This window comes from Musa acuminata, chromosome BXJ2-8 (assembly GCF_036884655.1).
Source record: "Musa acuminata AAA Group cultivar baxijiao chromosome BXJ2-8, Cavendish_Baxijiao_AAA, whole genome shotgun sequence".
NCBI lineage: Eukaryota > Viridiplantae > Streptophyta > Magnoliopsida > Zingiberales > Musaceae > Musa > Musa acuminata.
This window is the reverse complement of record NC_088345.1, coordinates 12,521,528-12,543,347: the sequence shown is the minus strand read 5'-3', so window position 1 is coordinate 12,543,347 and position 21,820 is coordinate 12,521,528. Positions and strand designations below refer to the sequence as shown.

The 21,820-nt window shown below is 42.9% G+C and overlaps 1 protein-coding gene and 1 pseudogene across 2 annotated transcripts; one reads left to right on the top strand and one right to left on the bottom strand.

The window, feature by feature from the left end:
• Positions 1-3,122: 3,122 nt before the first annotated feature.
• Positions 3,123-4,790, bottom strand: LOC135620366 (uncharacterized). Its single transcript, XM_065123299.1, has one exon. It carries the CDS (start codon positions 4,788-4,790, stop codon positions 3,123-3,125), a length of 1,668 nt encoding a protein of 555 aa, XP_064979371.1.
• A 6,947-nt stretch (positions 4,791-11,737) lies between these two features.
• LOC135620365 (uncharacterized) lies at positions 11,738-21,341 on the top strand (annotated as a pseudogene). Its single transcript, XR_010489696.1, has 9 exons — positions 11,738-11,969; positions 19,220-19,282; positions 19,452-19,573; positions 19,665-19,835; positions 19,911-20,280; positions 20,366-20,462; positions 20,585-20,746; positions 20,868-21,003; positions 21,121-21,341. The product of XR_010489696.1 is annotated as an uncharacterized LOC135620365 (transcript).
• The last annotated feature ends 479 nt before the right edge of the window (positions 21,342-21,820 follow it).

The window sequence follows — 21,820 nt, the reverse complement described above, 5'->3', positions numbered from 1 at the left end:
TTAAGACAAGCAGCAGGAGTTGCCCCGGAGTCAAGATCATGATCACGTTGGGAGTTCGAGAGTTCGACGGAAGTTCGGACGGTCGTCGGAGGTTCAGAGAGAACAGATCCGAGAAGTCCAGAAGCTTGCCAAGCGAAGCTCGTCGGAACTCGCCAAGTGGATCGTCGCAAAGTCCAGGAGTATGCCGGATGTCCGCAGAAGGATCACCGAGGGTCATCGGTTGATCGACGGAAGTTGGCCGGAAACTCGCCGGAAGAAGCGATTGACGCATCGGAGCAAGCTGCAGAAGTTGTCTTAGAGATAATCGTAGTTAGCACGATGATTAAGCATGAAAATGGGAGGTAATCCCATTAGCTTAATCTTGGGGCAATTGGGCCCCTGAAAAGATTCAAAGTGGGTCGAATGGAGTGAACCATTCGGACCCTGATTGCACCAGGAGGTGCAACCGCCCCAGCCAGGAGGTGCAACCGCCTGGGCTGAGGGGTTGAGAGGTGCAACCGCCCCAGCCAGGAGGTGCAACCGCCTGGGCTGAGGGGTTGAGAGGTGCAACCGCCCCAGCCAGGAGGTGCAACCGCCTGGGCTGAGGGGCTGGGAGGTGCAACCGCCCCAGCCAGGAGGTGCAACCGCCAGGGTTGCAAGGCTGGGAGGTGCAACCGCTCCAGCCAAGAGGTTGCACCGCCAGAGCTCAAGTTCCGAGCTCTACCAGGCGATGCAACCACCAAGCTCAGTCTTCGAGCTTTGGCAGAGTGGTGCATCAGCCTGAGCTCAGTCTCGAGCTTTGCCAGGTGATGCATTCACCAAGCTCAGTCTTCGAGCTATGGCAGAATGGTGCATCAGCTTGAGCTCAGTTTGGAGCTCTGCCAAGTGATGCAACCACCGAGCTCAGATTTCGAGCTCTGCCAGGTGATGCAACCACCAAGCTCAGTTTTCGAGCTCTGCCAGGTGATGCAACCATCGAGCTCAGTCTTCGAGCTCTGGCAGAGAAGAAGCAATCGGCAGAGCTCAGTCTTCGAGCTCTGCCAGGCGGTGCCACCTCTCCAGTCGAGAGGTGCAACCGCCTGATCCCAGAAATTCTGGGATTTGATCGATTTGATCGTTTTGAGCTCGAATTTTGAATTGGGTTGGGGCCTATAAATACCCCACCCATTCAGCACTGAAAAGATACAGACCTATACCGAAATTGTGATCTTTTCTGTGATTCTAAAGAGCTCAAAAGTGTTGTAAAGCCTTGAGTCTCCTCCTTCTGTTCTTCAAGTTTTCAACTGTAAAGTGAGGAGAGAAAGGTCTGTAAAGGTTGTCTCCTAAGCCTGTCAAAAGGAGAGAAACTGTAAGAGGGAAGTTTGGCCTTCGCCCATTGAAGGAAGGCAGCTAGTTGACGTCGGCAACCTCATCGGTGGAGGAAGCCAAAAGTGGAGTAGGTCAAGGCTGACCGAACCACTCTAAATCTCTGGTTTGCGTTTATTTTCGAGCACTTTATCATTACTGCAAACCTCCCTCATCACTACTGCTCTCTGCGCTTTCACGAACAAGTTCTAAGTGCTGTTCTTCCAAATCTGCATTCAGACGTAAACTTGTATTTTCGTACATTACAGTTTACGTTTACGTTTGATTCTGCAGAACTGTTTTCTGCGCTTTTACGAACGAGCTTCCTTGCAGTTTACGCTTACATTTTAATCCTATTAATAACTACAATCTGTCCTCTATGATTTTACGAACGAGTTTCAACATTTAGACGTAAAACTGCATTCGGACGTAAATCGGATTTCTTCGCTCAATCATCAGATTTCAGTTTACGTTTACGTCTTGATTTCAACTGCATACTGCCTTTTGCGAATATACAAACGAGTTTCAAAGTTTAGACGTAAATCTGCGTCTAGACGTAAAACTGCGTTTAGACGTAAAACTGCGTTTAGACGTAAATCTGCGTTTAGACGTAAAACTGCGTTTAGACGTAAAACTGCGTTTAGACGTAAATCTGCGTTTAGACGTAAAACTACGTTTAGACGTAAAACTGCGTTTAGACGTAAATCTGCGTTTAGACGTAAATCTGCATTTAGACGCAAAACTGCGCTTAGACGCAAAACTGCGCTTAGACGCAAAACTGCGCTTAGACGCAATCTGCGCTTAGACGCAAAACTGCGCTTAGACGCAATCTGCGCTTAGACGCAAACTGCACTTAGATACAAACTGAGAATTTGCTTTTGCATCATAATCGTTTTTGAACGAACGCAGCTTTTTGTTTTTAAATTATTATAAGATTTCCGCTGCACTAATTCACCCCCCCCCCTCTTAGTGCTCTTGATCCTAACATTCTTGACGAGGACTACATTGGATAGCCATTGCGGGTATCCGGCTTCTTTTATGAAGCCCGCCTCCAAGAGGCGAGTCACTTCTTCTCGCACGACTACTTGCCGTTCTGGGGCTTGTCGCCTTAGTTTTTGTTTTACCGGACGAGCGTCGGGTGAGATACTGAGGTGATGTAGGGCGATTTCCGGGTCAACGCCTCTCATGTCGAAGGGCGACCAAGCGAAGATATCAGCGTTCTTTTGTAGGAGGCCAACGAGTTGTCCTCGTTCTTGCTCGGGCAGTTCTGACCCAACCCCAATCGTCCGTTCCGAGTGATCTTCTAGCAGCGGCACAGCGACTGTGGTCCCCCTTGGCTCGAGGTGGGGGGCTAGCTTCTATATTTCCCGGGGGTCTGCCAATGGTGATTCGATCCTGGCCTTCTTGGGTAACGAGACGGCGGTCAGGTAGCAGCGCCGGGATTCTCGAGGGCTTCCTGCGATCTCTCCGATCCCAGCATGGGTTGGGAACTTCACGGTTTGGTAGTAGGTCGAGACGACAGCTCTGATTTTGTTGAGGGTCGGCCGACCGAGGATGGCGTTGTACGCGGCGGGGAGGTCGATTACCAAGAAGGTGGTCATCGCTGTCTTTGACCTCGGCGGGGCTCCCAAGGTTAGGGGCAGAGTGATCGCCCCCAGTGGTGAGATTGAATCACCGGTGAACCCGGTGAGCGCCGAGGATACCGGCTTCATGCTATCTCTGGATAGGCCGAGCTTCTGGAAGGCGTCGAAGTATAGTATGTCGGCCGAGCTCCCGGTATCGACCATGATTCTTTTTACCTACGCATTGGCGACTCTGGCTGATATCACGAGCGCATCGTCGTGCTCGGCCTGTTCATATGTCCTGGCCGGGAAGGTGACGCTGGGTCCGGGCGCGTATCTGGGAGCTTCGGTTGAGGCGGCTCGAGAGTACGCCTTCTTTCTGGCCATGGAATCCCCATCGGACGCGGGGCCGCCCGTTATTACGTCGATGTGTCGCTCGATGGGACCTTCCGGGCGTGGCGAAGGTTCCTTGTCTGGGCGGAGGTACTGGTCGAGGTGCCCCCTACGGATGAGTTCCTCGATCTGTCTCTTCAATTCCCAACATTGTTCAGTGTCGTGCCCACGTTGCCGGTGGAAGCGACAGTACTTTGATTGGTCCGCCAACGCCCGGGGATTTCTCATCGGGTAAGGTTCTTTGAGCAGTCCCTTCTCTCTTATATGAAGGAATATATCCGTTCGGGACGAATTCAAGGCTGGGAGAGGGGGCCTTGGAATCGGCGGGTCGGGTCGATCCACCCTACGCCGAGATGTTGCGGGTTGTTGCTGTCGGGGCGGCTCTGGCTTGGTCCCTCTGTGTCCCCCGGGTCTCCCGGCCATCCATGCTTCTGCGGCGACGAACTGGCTCGCCCGTTGGAGCATCTCGGGTACAGTCGTGGGGGGTTGCTCTACTAGGGACCAGAAGAACCTGGAGGGGCGCAAGCCTATCATGAATGCCTGCATCAATAGAGAAGGATGAGCGTCCGAGAGCCCTCGGATCTGCGTTGTAAAACGGTTCAAGAAGTGGGAGAGGGACTCATCCTCCTTTTGGTTGAGTCCGAGGAGTAACGCCACGGACGGCTTCGGGCGGGCGTAGGCGAGGAAGTTGAGTTCGAAGTCCCGAGCGAGCTGGTCGAAGGAAGAGATGGTTCCAGCCTTGAGGTTGTCGTACCACGCGCGGGCCGGTCCCCTCAAAGTCATTGGGAATGCCCTGCACATCAAGGCATCGGAGGTTCCATATAGCGCCATTTGGGCACGGAACGCGGCTACGTGATCCGCGGGGTCGGTGGCGCCGTCATAGGCGTCTAGGGATGGGAGTCGAAAGTGTGGCGGGATGGCCTGATCTTGTACTTCGGGGGCGAACGGAGACCCTTGGTATCCGTCCGCTCCGGGCTCCCCTTTTGACCTGCAAATTTCTTGTTGCACCTCGTTAAGACGTTGATTGAAGAGATGCAGCTGGGTTTGGAGGACGTTGGTCGAGTTCGCGGACGGCCGCTCAGGCTCGGGGCGACTCGACGCGTCTACGGCCTCCCGGTCTCCGAGCTGGGCCGTCTGGTTTCGAGGCGACGGAGGAACCCCGGGGAGCGGTGCGTGTGTCCGAGGGGCGAGCTCTCGTTGTTGCAAAGGCCGGTCTGCTCGCGGGGGCGTCGGCCGGGGGATAAGCGGGACGATAGTCTGCACCACGCCCGCTAGTGCCCGTACTTGGTGGGCGAGATCATGGAAGGCCTCGGGCAAAACGGAGGGCGGGCCGATGGGAATGTCGGGCGGCGACAAGCCCGGGTCATTGAACAACCGCCAGTATCGCTCCGAAGTCGTAGCGGGGCGCTCTTCTCGGAGCTCCTCCCGCGGGGGATGATCCCCTGGGGTCTCGACCGGGCGCGACCCTGTAGCCGGGGGTTCGCCAAGGTGGATCCGCTGATCAGTCGACATTCCGGGGCCCTCATTCTAGCGCCAAAATGTTACGGTAAGTAACTTTTTAGCCGTGGCCTCGGGGCCGTCGCGGCTTGGTTCGGGTCCGGAAGGCGGTGATCTCCGTGGGGGCGCTCCTCGAGCCCGCTGGATCTCCGAAGGCGGTGATCTCCGAAGGCCTCGCGCCTGCACAAAGGTCGGGTCGGGGTGCTCGACCCGACCCCTCCGACGATCCAGTTAGCGAAAGACGTGGAGGGGATTTAGGAGGAGGAGAAACCTCCGTGTGTTCCCTCCCCTTTCTCTTTGTTCAGAGCTTTGGGGTATTTATAGATGAGTTTAACGTTACCTGACGTGACTGCCCGTAGGAGCAGGATCGTACCTCTGATGGCGTCTGACACAGTCGTTGGCGTTGCGTGGAGGACCGGATCACCGCAGGGTATGGGCGGGGGTCGGTCGTTGTCCTGCCTAGCCATGGTCAAGTGTGCGGGGTCGGAAGTCGTTGCTTGACAGCGGGTGTCGTCAGCGCGGGTCTAGTCAGCGTTATTGCCTTCCTCATCGGGCAGCGTGGTGCCCAGGTGGGACTGTCGTCGTGGCACATCATGTCACCATTATTTTCCCTATCAAGGTGGAACCTCCTCAGAACATGCTTAGATTTCTGATGAGACATGAGTTTCTTCGCTTGAGCAATTGCCCTGTTGTTGTCGCAATATAAGGAAATCGGCTCCTCGCTATCCGGCATGACTCCCAAATCTGTGATGAACTTCTTCACCCAGACTCTCTCCTTTGCTGCATCTGATGCAGCAATTTACTCCGCCTCTGTGGTCGAGTCAACAGTAGTATCTTGCTTGGAACTCTTCCAGTATATTGCTCCTCCATTCAAGGTATACACATACCCTGAATTCGACTTGTTATCATCGATATTAGACTGAAAACTCGAGTTTGTGTAGCCTTCAACCTTGAGGCTACTATCTCTATAGACTAGTAAAATATCCTTAGTCCTTCTCAAGTACTTAAGGATATACTTTACTGTTTTCCAGTGCTCCAAGCCTGGATCCGCTTGATACCTGCTCGTGACACTCAGAGCATGTGCTATATCAAGCCTATTGTTGAATCTTGGATTTTTATGATGAAACTAATTGATTGTGTTTAGATGTTTAACTACATTTTGAGTGATGCAGGTCTACTCGATCAGGATTAGACAGTTGACGCAGGAGGAATTGACGTTGCACCGGAGGAGATCACATCAGTATATTGGACGACAGAAGGCTTCGGACGTTAGGCATCAGGCCAAGGAGAGCGGAATTGCGCCAAGGATATTGGGGTTGCGGAGGTCGACCACTGATTGGGCAATAAGCCGCAAGAGAGGATGATGCGCTGAAGAATCGGACGAAGCGCCAACCAATGACGTGCCGAGCAATAGAATGTCAATTCGCAAGGTAATAATTGTCTAGATCGGAGTAGAGTTTTGGCTTGTGTGTGCAGGATTAACTATGATAACGATGAAGATATAAAGCGAAACAAAGTGTCGGAATCAAGCACGAAGGATTCGTTGCAAGTTCGGGAGTTCGACGGAAGTCCAAAGGTTCATCGGGAATGTTGCCGGAACTAGCCGAGAATGAGTAGGGAGCTTGCCGAAGGGTTTTTCGAAAGCTCGCCAGAAGGTTCGTTGGAAGTTCGCGGAGCTCGCCAAGAAGGATCGGAGCTTGCCGAAGAAGCTCGTTGGAACTTGCCAAGATCAAATCGTGAAGTCTAGGAGCTTGCCGGGAGTCTGTAGAATGGTTTCCGAGAGTTCGCCGGAAGTTCGTCGGAAGCTCGCCGAAAGAAGTCTTGACTTGTGGACTTTGTAATAGCTTAGGAAATGTCTTTAAATTTATAGTTAGCACATTAATTAGGGTTAAGATTAGGTGTTAATCCTACAACATAAGTAGCGGCCAATTGGGCCCGAGTTCGGACTGGTTTGGGCCAAGTTTGTAGCCCAACCAGTGAGCTGAAATAGTGTAGGCGGTGGCACCGCCCAGAACCCAAGAACCGAGCGGTGGCACCACTGGACTGGGCGGTGGCACCGCCAGTACACTATCAGTGTCAGACACTGATAGGCGGTGGCACCGCCAACCTCGGAAACCCAAGAGAATTCAAAATTTGGAGCCTAAATTTGAATCCTCTTAGGGCCTATAAATACCCCTCAATTCTTAGCCGAGAATACAACCTTTAAGAAGCAAGAGATTGAGATAAAAGTCTTAGCACAGTCTTTAGCGAGTTTTTGTTTTCAATAGCGTGAGTGTTCACCTCCCTCTTTCTCTTTGAAAATTTGTAAGAGTGTGAACCACTTGTAAAAGGTTGTAAGAGGGGTATTTGTCCTTCCCCTTCAAAGTGATTTGCTAGTGGAAGTTGGGAGCCTCATTGGAGAAGGCTTCGTAAGTGGATGTAGGTCATTTTGACCGAACCACTTTAAATTGGTGCGTTCCTTGAATGTGTGAGTTCTTACATTTTTGAAACCATTATTTACATAGCAGCAAGCTTTTGGTTTTCATCTTTTCACTTTACTCGAGCTACTTTCTCCAAGTCATTGACGAATTGAAATCTCTACGCATTTACGAAATCGTTTTTAAACTTACGAGTTTTAATCCGCTGCACTAATTCACCCCCACCACCACCCCGCCCCCCCCCCCCCCCCCCCCCCGCCCCCCGCCTCTTAGTGTCGCTCCGATCCTAACAATTGGTATCAGAGCCGAGTATTTCTCATTTCGGATTTACACCCAAGAGAAATGGCTCTTCATGGCTTTCAAGAGGGCTTATTGGTTGTTCGTCCACCGTTGTTTAGCGGATTGGATTACACTTATTGGAAAACTCGAATGAGAGTTTTTTTTATTTCTATGAATTTGGATTTATAGAATATTGTTGAAAACGGTTTTCAACTTCCCTCTAAACCGATGAACGAATGGTCGGATTTGGAGAAGAAGTATTTTTCTTTAAACGCAAAGGCTATGAATGCCTTATTTTGCGCTTTGGACAAAAATGAGTTCAATCGGATTTTTACGTGTGAAACGGGATTTTATATTTGGCGAACACTTGAAATCACGCACGAGGGAACTAGTAACTTAAAGACTCGAAAGTTAACATTTTATTGCATATTTTTGAGCTTTTTTTAATACAACCAAGCCAGAGTATAGGCGATATGTACACATGTTTCACAGATGTCATCAATAATCTAAGAGTTCTTGGTAAATCTTTTTCGAATTTTGATCTCGTAAGCAAGATCTTAAGATCCTTTCCAAAAAGTTGGGATTCTAAAATAACTGCGATACAAGAGACAAAAAATTTAAATGATTTTCCATTAGAAGAATTAATCGGGTCATTAATGACCTATGAAATGACACTTTTGGAACATTTTGAACCCGATGAACACTTGAACCATCTTCCAAAGAATAGGAAGGATTTGGAACTCCAGATAAATGAATAACACGTGAGCAATGACTCAAGTGATGAGGACAATGATGAATTTGAACTTCGAACACTAAATCTTAATAAGTTCATTAAACAAAAATCTAAAATAAACAATGAACCTGAATGGAGAAAGAGGCCAAAGAAGAGGAGGGCACCCAAGGATGAATCAAGAACTTCCAAAGGTGAAACGGCGAATTGGGCTTTGACGGGCGACTCTAGCAAATTTAAATTTTGAAGGAACTACGACAAATGAATTAAAAAATAGATGTTATGTATCAGCACTATGGATTACCTCCTAAGGATTAATTGATGTATCTTTTTATTCTGTTATGTTTACTCTTAATATCAAGTTCGAAGCTTGTCATCTTTTGAACGAAAACTGAACATTCTTTTTAGATGTATTTTTAAAATTCTGGATATATGCTGATTTTTTTTCTAAATGAATGCTGATTTTTTTAGATGAATTCTGGATAAATATTTTTTAGCAAATTTGAATGATTAATCTTAATGCTGAATTCTTTCTCTAATGATTTTATGATCACAAATTGTGTGCTTCAAAGTCTATCTCCTTTTTGTTGATGACAAAGGGAGAGAAAAGTGATGACTTATACCATTTTGATAGCATGACTTATATGAATTGCAAAAGCTTGTGTGATATGAATGTCTTATATGCCTTGCAAAATATTTGAGAATATCGCAAGATTGATTAATCATATTGAAAGCATGCCTTACATCTATATCATGAAATTCATGTTGAAAATCTTTATCTCTTGTCGTAGTAAAAATCGTCCCTTATCATTCGACTTGAAAATAATTTTCATCGAAGTTTCGTATTTACTTATGCTTAATGAGAATAACGATAAGTTCAATGGTTAGAACTTATCGGTTTATGCTTGAATTCAATGGGATAGAATTCAAGTGTTTTTATCTTCTCATAATATGGCATATAGATAGGGGGAGTTATGTTTAACTCCGTCATCAATTAATTGTCATCATCAAAAAGGGGGAGATTGTTGAATCTCATATTTTGATGATAAAATCAATTGATGGGTTAATTGATCTAATCCATATTATTGAGTTAAGTGTGCATGATTAACTACGATAACCAGAAAACATAAAGCAAGAATACCGGAGTCAAGTTCGATGGACGTTTAAGAGTCCGAAGAATCGTTGGAATGCTGCCGGAACCAACCGAGAAGAAATCAGGAACTTTCGGAAGTTCGCCGAAGAGATCGTCGGAGGTTCGCGGAGATCACCGAGAAGGCTCGGCTACTCGTTGAAGTCGTCATAAGATCGGGAGTCTACTGGGAGTTCGTCGGAAGAAATCCGAGGGCATATCGAAAGTCCGCCGGAAGTTCGTCGGAAAGCTCGCCGGAATAAGACTCGACGTTCGTGGTTGAAAACTTGCTTTGGATGTTTTTAGTTACGTAGTTCACATGTAATTAGGATTAGGATTAAAAGATAATCCTATATCCTGGTTAGAGGCCAACTGGGCCCAAAATTAGACTTGGTTTAGGCTGAACTTAAAGCCCAACCAGTGAACCGAAGGGTCTGGCGGTGGCACCACTAGACTGGGCGGTGGCACCGTCCAGCACCCGAGAGCCAGGCGGTGGCACCACTTGGTTGGGCGATGGCACTGCCCAGCACCCGAGAGCCAGGCGGTGGCACCGCTAGTACACTGTCAGTGTCAGACACTGATAGGCGGTGGCACCGCTAGTACACTGTCAGTGTCAGACACTGATAGGCGGTGGCACCGCCAGCATCGGGAACCAAAGAGAATTCAAATTTTGGAGCCCAAATTTGAATCCTCTTAGGCCTATAAATACCCCTCAATTCTCAACTGAGATTACAACTTTTGAGAAGCAATTGATTGAGAGAAAGGTCTTAGAAAAGTCTTAGCAAGTCTTGTTTTCAATTTGCTAGAGTGTTCACCTCCTTCTTTCTTGCTGAAAATTTGTAAGAGTGTGAACCGCTTGTAAAATGTTGTAAGAGGGGTGTTTGTCCTCTCCTTTAAGAGATTTGCTAGTGGAAGGTGGGAGCCTCATCGAAGAGGGCCTCGTAAGTGGATGTAGGTCATTTGACCGAACCACTTTAAAATTGGTGTGATCTCTGGGTTGCATTTTCTTATTGCTATTTACATTACTGCAAACCTTCTTACGTGCTTTATTTCCTCATTACCTTTGCTGCACACCTTTACGAACACGCGTTCAAGTTAAGCTTTTCGAGTTCGGTTTTTATCGTATCAAAAGATTTGTCGAAACCAAAATTTTAATCCGCTGCACTAATTCACCCCCCCCCCCTCTTAGTGCCGCTCCGATCCTAACAAAATAAACTATCAAGATATGGACTTCTATTTTAATATGCTCCCACTATTTTACTAGCGAGTCACGCGATATCCTCAGCACGTGAAACGAAAGTCTCCAGCAGACTTCTAGTGGGGATCAGGATCCAATCAGCGTCTTAGTGTAACCTCGAGGGACTCGACCAATCACACTAAGCCCAAAAAGTAGGTAACTCTTGCCGATCACAACTCCTTGTGATTCCCGTCCTATTCGGCCTTCGAATCACTATGGTCTCGAGGGACTCGACCAACCATGATGCTTGGTTAAGTCAACATCTTCGTTACAAGATTAGTCTGATTTGATGATATACCCTCGAGGGACTCGACCAACTCAACCTACACCGGGAATTGGTTCCTACCTATAACGATGGAAGGCCACGTGGGTCAATTTAATTACCTCACGTTTACCGACTTAATATTATAAAGAGAGAGGTTTGTATGATTTGGTCTCCTAATATGACATATCACACATATACATATTTAATATATATCTACATCGCATGTAAATATATATACATATCTAGTATGTGTATTAGCAATCATACTAGATAATCATGGACCACAACCTATTGTGATCAGACCCGAGCCAATAGGCCTGATCGAGCCAATAGGCCTGATCACTCACATCAATATCTATGTACGCAATGGTACATCTTCATGCCATGTGATCCTCCATCTCATCCTCGTTAGTTCCGTCGACATCTCGATGCATCTCTATGCATCGTAATCGTTCATCTCGTGGGTCTCGCTATCGCATCCACGCTCCCGCTGCGCCTCCTCATGTGATTACAACTTAATCATTAGGCACGCAAGCCCGACAATAAACAAGAAATTTAATGAAGGCTTGCAGGCCCCAATAATAATAATCATAAGTACACACATCACACGGTCCATGATCATCTGTCCACACATCATACATCACATATATAAATAATCATCATCATGTAGGACTACTAGATAATGATAAAAATAATAATCAACTAAAATTTTTAATTAATTAATATTTTTCTGAAATCAGGGATATATAGGAAATTTTTGAATTTCTAAGGGTATTTTCATAATTCAAACAAACGATAGAAATTGGAATTTCTCAAATTCTCAAGGGCAAAACTATCTTTTTGCCCAAGTATGCCCTAATGCCATACTCCCCTTTGCTGTTGCCACCACCGCCACCCTGCTGGCGATGGCATGTGCGGTGGAGGGCGGGGCGCTGCCCTCGCCTACGGGCGACACGCCCGTTGGCGGCACCACCACCTCCGCGGGCGGTTCGTCCCACGAGGCAACGCTCGCAGGCGGTGTTGCCCTGCCGGGCGGCCGCCCCTGCGGGGGGTTTCGCCCGCGGGAGCAGCGACGGCAGGTGCAGTTGCCCTGCGGCGCCTCACCCCGCGGAGAAGCAGCTGCAGGCGCCTTTGCCCGTGGGTTCAGCACACGCAGGTGCCGCCCTTGCGTGTGGGCGCAGTGCCCACGCGCAGGGGCCTGGCCGCACGCGGCCTGCCTTATGGTTGCCGCTGCAAGCGGCCTACTTGCACGCAGATGGCAGTGCTTGCATCTACGACAGCAGTAAGGGCAGCAACATTTGCTGTCCTTTCTCGCTTTTGCGTCAACGATTTTGACGTCAAAAGCTTCTCCAAAACACAACACACGCAGTTCAAAACCAATCTTTCACTTGAACAACCTAGCTCTGATACCACTGTTGGAAAATCTTGGGGGCGACATCACATGCGTAGTGGAAGAACAAGAAAAACAAAATCCCCTATTCCCAAAGAGATGTTCGTCGTCGTGCAAAGATTGGTGCACAAAATCCACGAAACTTAAAACTGCGTATATAGTATATTGTGTTACCTAGAGAGATCGTATATCCTTGTTTCCTTGCAGATCTTTAGGAGAGGTGAAGGAGGTCAAACGTCCTCCTCTCTAGCGGTGATCCACACAGTAGGGCTGCGACGACGCTCCTCAAAACTCGAGGCCTACTCTAAGGTGGAGAGGGGAAGGAGAATAGGAGAGGCAAGCAAAAGCTCTAGCCTATGAGGCTTTGAATCTCTCCTATTTATAGAGGTCCTTTGTCAAAACCTAATGGATCCACCCCTAGTGGGTATTGGATTTGCATCCAATTACCCAAGCCTTTTAAATTAGTGGATCTCTATCCAATAATCTCTCATGAGCTCTTATTTGATCTCGTCCATGGGATCCAATAATTCATGGGCTTATTAGATATCCAATAAAATAGGGGCTCCGACGGATATCTTATATCCGAACCTCTACTCATCGCAATGTCTACCATATATGTGTGACCCTCTAGGCCTAATATCGAGTTGGCCGTGAGTCATACCTATCAGAACTCCTTGTAACTTAGTGAATTATTATCTCTATAATAATTCACTCGACTCATCGACTACAAACGTACTAGGCCACTATGCCGTAGTCCCCAAACGATACAGGGGAATCCAATCCATTGGATCTGTCTGTCCTCGGTTATAATATACTTATTGTCCCTTATCCATTTAATATCACAGAGATCGTACATCGAGCATAGTGCTGTCAGACTCATACGGTTTCTACTCGAGTCTCGCTCTAATCGAATTCTCCCGGAGAACACTTTCTCTCTCAACCCGAATGACCCTGGCCAGGGATTTATCGAAGCAAGAACAAATAAGATATTCCTCTTATGATGCTAAGAGCGGATGATCCTCTATCGACACTCAATAGCCTTCGTAAGGTTGACTGTCACTCCTAGTGACCAGTTGTACTAGATCTGGGACTGCCAAACCTATAAGTCTGGTATCAAAGAGTGGAACACTCATACAAGATATCCTTAGTGTCTCAAGTCTAAGGAACCAGATACACCACTAGGACTGCGGAATTACTATCTAACAATAAGGCATCATCAACCATCCAGCATTCCGTAAGCGGATCAATCAGTGAACTCATTCTCCAATGAGCACCTGTATCCCTAGTGTCCCCACACGAGCAGCTATGAGACCAACTACATCCATCATATGGATGAGTATACAGCACACCAGTCTGTCTGGTTATCATGATGTCCCTCTCGAGTAACCTATAACCGGGATTATTTATGATCTGTGTTTAAAGGTGAATCGATCTCATTATCGTGATCTCATCACGATCCGATTCCCATTGCACAGATCCAAGGATATCACAATATATATATGCATATATGCAATAGTTAATATAAATGCTAGTCATAGGTGCCCAGCAAGCCAATCACGTGAGTGATGGGACGTGTGACTTGATACAGAATCTTTTTGCTTATTATATTTTGGCGTATATCACTTTATAACTATTGCATATGTGCATATATATATATTGTGATGTCCTTGGATTTGTGCAATAGGAATCGGATCGTGATGAGATCACGATAATGAGATCGATTCACCTTTAAACACATATCCTAAATAATCCCGGTCATAGGTTACTCGAGACGGACATCGTGATAACCGGATAGATTGGTGTGTTGTATACCCGTCCATATGATGGATGCAGCTGGTCTCATAGCTGCTCGTGTAGGGACACTAGGGATACAGTACAGGTGCTCATTGGAGAATGAGTTCACTGATTGATCCGCTTACGGAATGCTGGATGGTTGATGATGCCTTATTGTCAGACAGCGATTTCGTAGTCCTAGTGGTGTATCTGGTCCTTAGACTTGAGACACCAAGGATGTCCTGTATGAGTGCTCCACTCTTTGATACCAGACTTATAGGTTTGGCTGTCCCAGATCTAGTACAGCTGGTTATTGGGAGTGGTAGTCGACCTTACGAGGGCTATTGAGTGTCGACAGAGGATCATCCACTCTCGGCGTCATGAGAGGAATATCCCATGTATTCTTGCTCAGACAAATCCCTGGCCAGGGTCATTCGGGTTGAGAGAGAAAGAGTTCTCCGGGAGAATCCGATTAGAGCAAGACTCGAGTAGAAACCGTATGGGTCTGACAGCACCATGCTCGATATACGGTCTCTGGGATATTAGATGGATGAGGGACTATAGGTACATGGTAACTGAGGACAGACAGGTCCAATGGATTGGATTCCCCTGTATCGTCTGGGGACTACGGCGTAGTGGCCTAGTACGTCCGTAGTCAATGAGTCGAGTGAATTATTACAGAGATAATAATTAACTGAGTTAGAAGGAGTTCTGATAGGTATGACTCACGGCCAGCTCGATATTGAGCCTAGAGGGTCACACACATATGGTAGGCATTGCGATGAGTAGAGGTTCGGATATGAGATATCCGACGAAGCCCTTGTCTTATTGGATGCAGATCCAATACCCACTAGGGAAGGACCCATTAGGGTTTGACACGGGATCTCTATAAATAGGAGGGATTCACAGCCTCATAGGCTAGAGTCTTTGCTTGCCCTTCCTATTCTCCTCCCCCTCTCCACCTCAGAGTAGGCCTGGAGTTTTGAGGAGCGTCGTCGCAACCCTGCTGTGTGGATCACCGCTAGAGAGGAGGACGCTTGACCTCCTTCACCCTCTCCTAAGGATCTGCAAGGAAACAGGGATATACGATCTCCCTAGGTAACACAATCTCTATACGCAGTTTTGTGTTTTGCGGATTTTTTGCGCACCAATCTTCGCACGACGACGAACATCTTTTTGGGAATCGGGGATTTTTGTTTTCTTGTTCTTCCGCTGCGCATATGATGTCGCCCCCCATGATTTCCCAACAATAAAGTGATAAATGCCAAAATATAATAAGCAAAAAATGATTTCGTATCAAGTCACACATGCCATCACTAATGTGATTGACTTACTATGCACCTATGACTAGCATAAACGACCTCTCACGTTTGGAATTTTGGAATGTTTAGTTTACGATAATATGAACTTGTGGTAAATGATTTGAGATCTGATTGTATAAATTGTTTAGCTTGTGGATTTATAAGTGAGGTTAATATTTTGTTAAATTAGCTTGGGTTTTCATAAATATGAATTGTCGAGTAACGTGGTGTATGATTATAAACTGCATAGGTTTTATAAATGTGATTGATATTTGAATGTTTCTCAGTACCCTCAAATGTTAGTTTGGATCCTGAATTAGTTTATGAAAAAAATTTTAATATTATCGATTCGGAGGGCATGACAATTGATACTAATGCTTTAACTTATGTTACTAATAATAGATATTCATTTTTATATGGGAACCAAAAGAGTATGAAATATTCATCATAATAGGGAATTATTTAAAATGATAGTAATAGAAATTGTATTTATCACTAATGCATAGAGATGATTAATATGATATTATATTCCTATAATTTTAGAAATTTAGGTTCTTTATTTAGAATTATCAGAATATTTTTTTTCTTTTGATAGTTGTAAATCCAATATAGTTATGTTTTCATAAAAATTAATTTTTAAATTCTATATGATGGTTTATACGAAATAAATATTAATCTTGAGTTTACAACAATCTTGTAATTTGGAATGAAACATATCATAAACTCCCTAAGATTGTATATAATTGCATCTATAGGTCACTTCATGTTTCTTGTTTTAATAGAGAAAGAAATATTTTAGTACTTTTATGTATTACCTATTGAGATATGACTATTTAAGGTCTTATATTATTGATACATTTAGGTATACATAAATAAAGTCAAGAGATAATTAAATAAAAGTGATAAATTTTATGATAATTTTTTATGACATATATGATAAGCTCGATTATACTTCTGACCCTTTTTGTTAGATTCTTAGAAAAATAAGATATTTATGCTTAGTATATTTTACAAGATGTACCATAATAGAATGAAATTGCTGAAATGTAAAATATACTCTTGTGAATATGGTTAGGAGTATAATATGTTATTCTTCTCTGCTCGAATTGAGGAGAAACTCTAAGGACAATTATATATATCTTGAACGGTGATCCTAGTAAGTCAATTTCATCAACTTCCTTTGAGTTATGCATTAACAAGAAACCTAACTTGAGATATTTACATATTTAGGATTGTTCTACTAAGATAAGTATATTTAATTCACAGAAATTGGATTCAAGAACTATTTTTTGATATTTTATTATTGATCTAGAAAAATTTAAAGGAATATAGATTTTGTTATCTTAATCATAGTATAAGGATAGTTGAATCTAATAACGTAGGATTCCTAGAAAATAGCGAATTAGTAGAAGTAAAAATCTTGAAATCTAATCTTAATATTAATGAGATATAGGTTTATACCCATTTATTATTTTTGAGAGATTGTTATTCCTTGAATCACTAAAAGAATTATTGAGAGTGAATAATAAAATAATATTGATGATAAACTTCCACGTAATGTTGATATCATCGATCTTATAGAACAACCACAATCGATAATTTTGAAAAGATCTCAAAGGGAAAAGAAGATTTGTTAGTTTTTATTATATATAGTATATATATCAGAATCATATTATGATATACCAATTAAAAGGATCCCTCATTGTTTTAATAAATTATGAAAAGTAATGATTTAAAAAAAATATATAATGTAATAAAATAAGAGTTGAAATCAATAGACCAAAATGGTGTTTGAAAATTTTTTTAATTGCTCAAAAACTATAAAAAAATTATTATATAAATATGATTCAAAGGATAACATCGAATAATATAAAAGTCAGACTTGTGGTTAAAGATTTTACTTATAAAGAATGCATCGATCATAATAAGATATTTTAGGATATAGATTTATATGAATTAACCTAAATAATTTATATAGAAAATAAAAATATAAAAATTAGTATGTAAATTTAGAAAGTCAATTTATGACATTAAATAAGCCTTCAAACAATGGTGTGTAAAGTTTTATAATATCATTATTTTTTAATTTAAGAAAAATACCAATGATCAAATTTTATATCTAAAGGCTAATGGAAGTAGTTTATTATATTGGTCTGGATAATATTTTGTTTACCGGCAATGATCTTAGTTTATTGCATCAAATTAAAAAATTTCTCACTAAGAATTTTAAAATGATTGATATGAAGAAGATATCTTATGTTATTAACATAGATAAATTCAAAGATAGATCTTAACAATTAGTATAGCATCTTAAAAATAATATATTGACCAAGTCTTTGAGAGATTTAGTGTGTAACTTTATTCAACAAATGACATATTCAATCAAAACAAGTATTTTTTAAATAACTTAAAAAATAATTAGATAAAAAATTATTATGTACGTATAGTTAGAAGTCTATTATATGCTCAAGTCTATACCTAATCAAATATCAATTTTTAATCTAAATATTTGATATATAATTAGAGTTATATAGAAATAAAATATTAAAATATTATAAAGAAAATAATAAGATATCTAAAATAGACGAAAGATTATATGCTCATATATATGAAATTAGAATAGCTTGAAATGATCCTATTTCAGATGTTGATTCTATAAATTATCTAAATAGTATGAGATACTCTATATGTTTTATAATTATTAGTTGAAGGAAAAATTTAGAGGAAAAAAAATAAAGTAATATATTATTATATTATTATTAATAAAAGTTGATTTTGTGGTATACTTTGAGGTCACTAATCAAGCTTTATGACTATAAAATTTTATCTCATCAAACTTTGAGGTAATTGATATAGTCAAACTCAATTACCAAGTAATTTAAGATATTTTGTGATATATCGCAATAGTTTTCTTCTCTAAGAATGATGAATACTTTGGCAGTGTATTATGATATAAAATACTTGATGATAAAAAAAAATCTAGAAATAATTAATATCAATTAAAAATTTGAGTTCCATTGTATTGATTATTAATCTATTCACTTATAATATACAATCTAGAGTGTTTGAAAAATATATTTTTATGATTAAATTTATGAGCAATCAATAAAAGATATGATAATGAATGTTTAATAGATATTATAATTGACTTTTTTATTTACATAATTAAAGTTATTTATTTTTACTATTATGTTCATATTTATGTAAATACATATTATAATTGAATATGATAATAAGATTGATTTAATAAGATAAATTATAGGGATCATTTTGAACTATATTATGAAAAATTAATAATATTATGGTACATAAAAGAAAATAAAATATTGATGATAAACAATCACTATGGCTTGCATTGATAGTCAAGCTTAATGTGGTATTATGTTTATTGGACTAATTGACTTATTTTATAAAATTCGTGCGTATATATAAAAAATTTTCAAAATTTTAGAATTCAATTAAATAAAATTATTTTAAATATATTTTATTTATTTATTTTTATTTTAATATTTTATATCTTATCAATTAATGAGCAAAGTGAAAAAATTGATATATTATAAATTTGATTAAATTTTGATTATAATTATTGACCAATAGAAAGGAAAGATCCTCTTAATTACTTATTAAGACCTTATGAGGGTATATATATATATATATATATATATATATATATATATATATATATATATATATATATATATATATATATATATATATATATATATATATATATATATATAATTTTAGACTCAACGTCAATGCCGAAGAGGCCGGAGATGATGCAAAGACGGACTCTTTGGTGTCGGAATACCCTCCTTTGGCGGTCGTCACTACCTCGCTCAACACGTGAGGAAGCGAGCGTCAACCTGAAGATCTTCCTTCTTGAAAACCTCTGCTCTCATGTCCTCTTCTTCCATTGGCAGGCAGTGCCGGAGACACGATTGATCTGAACAAGCTTTTTCCATCAGAATCTAATGGTACAAAACGTGAGCAATTCCAGCCACTCATCTCATCATCAACAATACCGTGAAGATTCTTCCACAGCCACTCATTTATTCCTTCGATTCTCTACAATTTTTTTGGTTCCTTCGACGCTTCACAGCAGATTCCCTCCACAAACATTCTCCTCCCCTGAACTCTCGATCGCTTGCTCAGGGACTGAGAATGCCTTCCTGCTCAAAGAGCCTAATCTTTCACAGAACCAGAGCCATCGCATGCTCATTTGGAGCACCAATGAGTCGACACGCCACAGCACTCTGCAGCACCATCCCAAATCAGTACGTTCCTTCTCTCGTCTCTGACATGCCATTTCCTTGTGTTTGGGCAATGAGACGGCGTTGCAAGAAAGTACAGATCAGGAGCCATTAGACGCTACCCACGGCGGCCAAGGCCGGGTCGACCTCGGACGATGAGCCCCTGCACTCACCTGATCCAGAAGGTGCAGGGAAGAAGGGAACCATGCTCGGTGCGGTCTCCTGGATCGTCGGAACCAGCATCGGTTCTGGAATACTTGCTCTACTAGAAAAAACTTCTCCTGCGGTATATGCTTCTCTCTCTCTCTCTGAAAGGTCTAGAAAGCATATGCTTTTTCTCATCCGTCATGTCCTAATGCAGGGATTCATTCCAAGTGCGATATCCATAATCCTGTGATGGGTGGTCCTGGTGATCGAATCCCTTTTGCTAGCCGAAGTAAACATTGAGTTGAGGAAACAGGGGATGACTTGGAAGTTGTGTCCCTCAGAACAATGGCTCAGGAGACACTGGGCGTCTGGGGAGGGAACTTGGCCACTGTCGCCTACCTCTTCTTGCGCTACACTTGTGTGGTGGCCTACACCTCCAAGTCAGGGGAAGTTCTCTCTCACTTGATCGGCCTCCCTGCTTCCACCTTGCAACCTCTTCACGCTCCTCGTGGCACTGCCCATACTGGTCGGTGGCATGACCATCACAGACCAAGTGAATCAATGGCTGACCGTCACAATGATAGGTTTGGCTGCTGCTTTCGCTCTCTCTAAATGGCTACTACAGTTGAGATCTTCTTCTCACTAATGCTGGAATGGCACTAACCAAAGGTTTACTGGTACTGATCGAGGCCATGTCTGTCTCCTTTGGTGGTGGGACGGTCTCAGTAACCTCCTCAGATTGGGCGAAGGCGCCACAGACCACCTGGTACTGAATACTACTGCTAAGGGTTGCAAAGCAATTAAACAGTTAGTGATGAACGTGAACCACAATCTTGCTGATGCTTCTTCTTCTTCTTCTTCTTCTTCTTCGTCGTCGTCGTCCTGCAGTTATCTGTGCATATCTCGGAGGCAATCTAGCACGGGTGAGGTTCTCAATTCTTTTAGGCAGCACCGTGCCATTGATCTCTTTACTGGTGTGGGAAAAGTATCGCACTTGGAATCTCCTCCAATTTGGATGCCATTGATCCCATGCTATTGATTGCTCATAAGGTATGGCTTAGACGTAATCACATGAGCATAGTCCATGTGCATGCATGGCTAGACTCTGTTTGCAGAATAGATAATATATGCCCATGGAGATAGTTCATCTCTGATCGATTTGTTGTGTCAGCGTAAGGTGGAGCAGCATGTTGCCGATGGTGGAAACATTCTCAATTCTAGCAGTCGGGACATCACTAATTGGCACTCTCCTTGGCTTCTCTCTGTTCTTCGTAGAACAACTCAGCAGCTTCCATGCTTCTGTACAAGTAAGATAAAATGGAAATCATGTTTTCACTAGAAATTCCTCAGCGTTCTACAGAATCTGTAAATAGATATCAAAATCCTGCTTGATGATACCGAAGCTACCTTACTTGTGGTCACAGGAAGAACCAAAGAGCAGCGATGATGGTACAGGAGATGCCACAGAAGACTGAAGCAACAAAATGGTGGGAGAGCAGCAAAGCTGAATATTTCGGCAATTTCCATAGTGATTTTTCCGTCTATTCTCGTTTCAACAGTTGTATCAGATGCATTTTCCATAGCAACAGGTATTGCGGTAAACGTTCGAGCAAAACATGCAAATCTGAATCTTTCCAGGTTCTCCTACACACGATGTTCCCTGATTTCATACGTTCCCTGATTTCGACCTTTTTCTGATGGAGTATAATGAACTATGGAACGATGTCTTTATCCGTGTACATTCAGGCTTTTCCTTTAGTTGCTAGCATAGATTGTTGCTGGTCTTCTGCCGCATCATCTTCTTGAAGATGGAATTATGCTCCTTTGCATCTTTTGTCTAATTAGACTACTTTCTTCAAGGGTGGTTACTGCATGATGGTACTGTATGGGATTCTTCCACCTGCAATGGCCTGGGCGAGAAGTTCCTAAGATAAGGCCGAGGACAAAGACGAGCAAGTTGATGGCCTTCGAGAAGGTATGTCATCTCATGCTGTGCCTGTTGTACTAGTTGAGGTAGCAATATTTTCTTGTGCTGTTGTGGTGGAACAAATACTACAGGATCTAACATGTCTGACCTCCACTTGAATTCTAGCAGTAATCTAATGCATCACTCCATATTAAGCT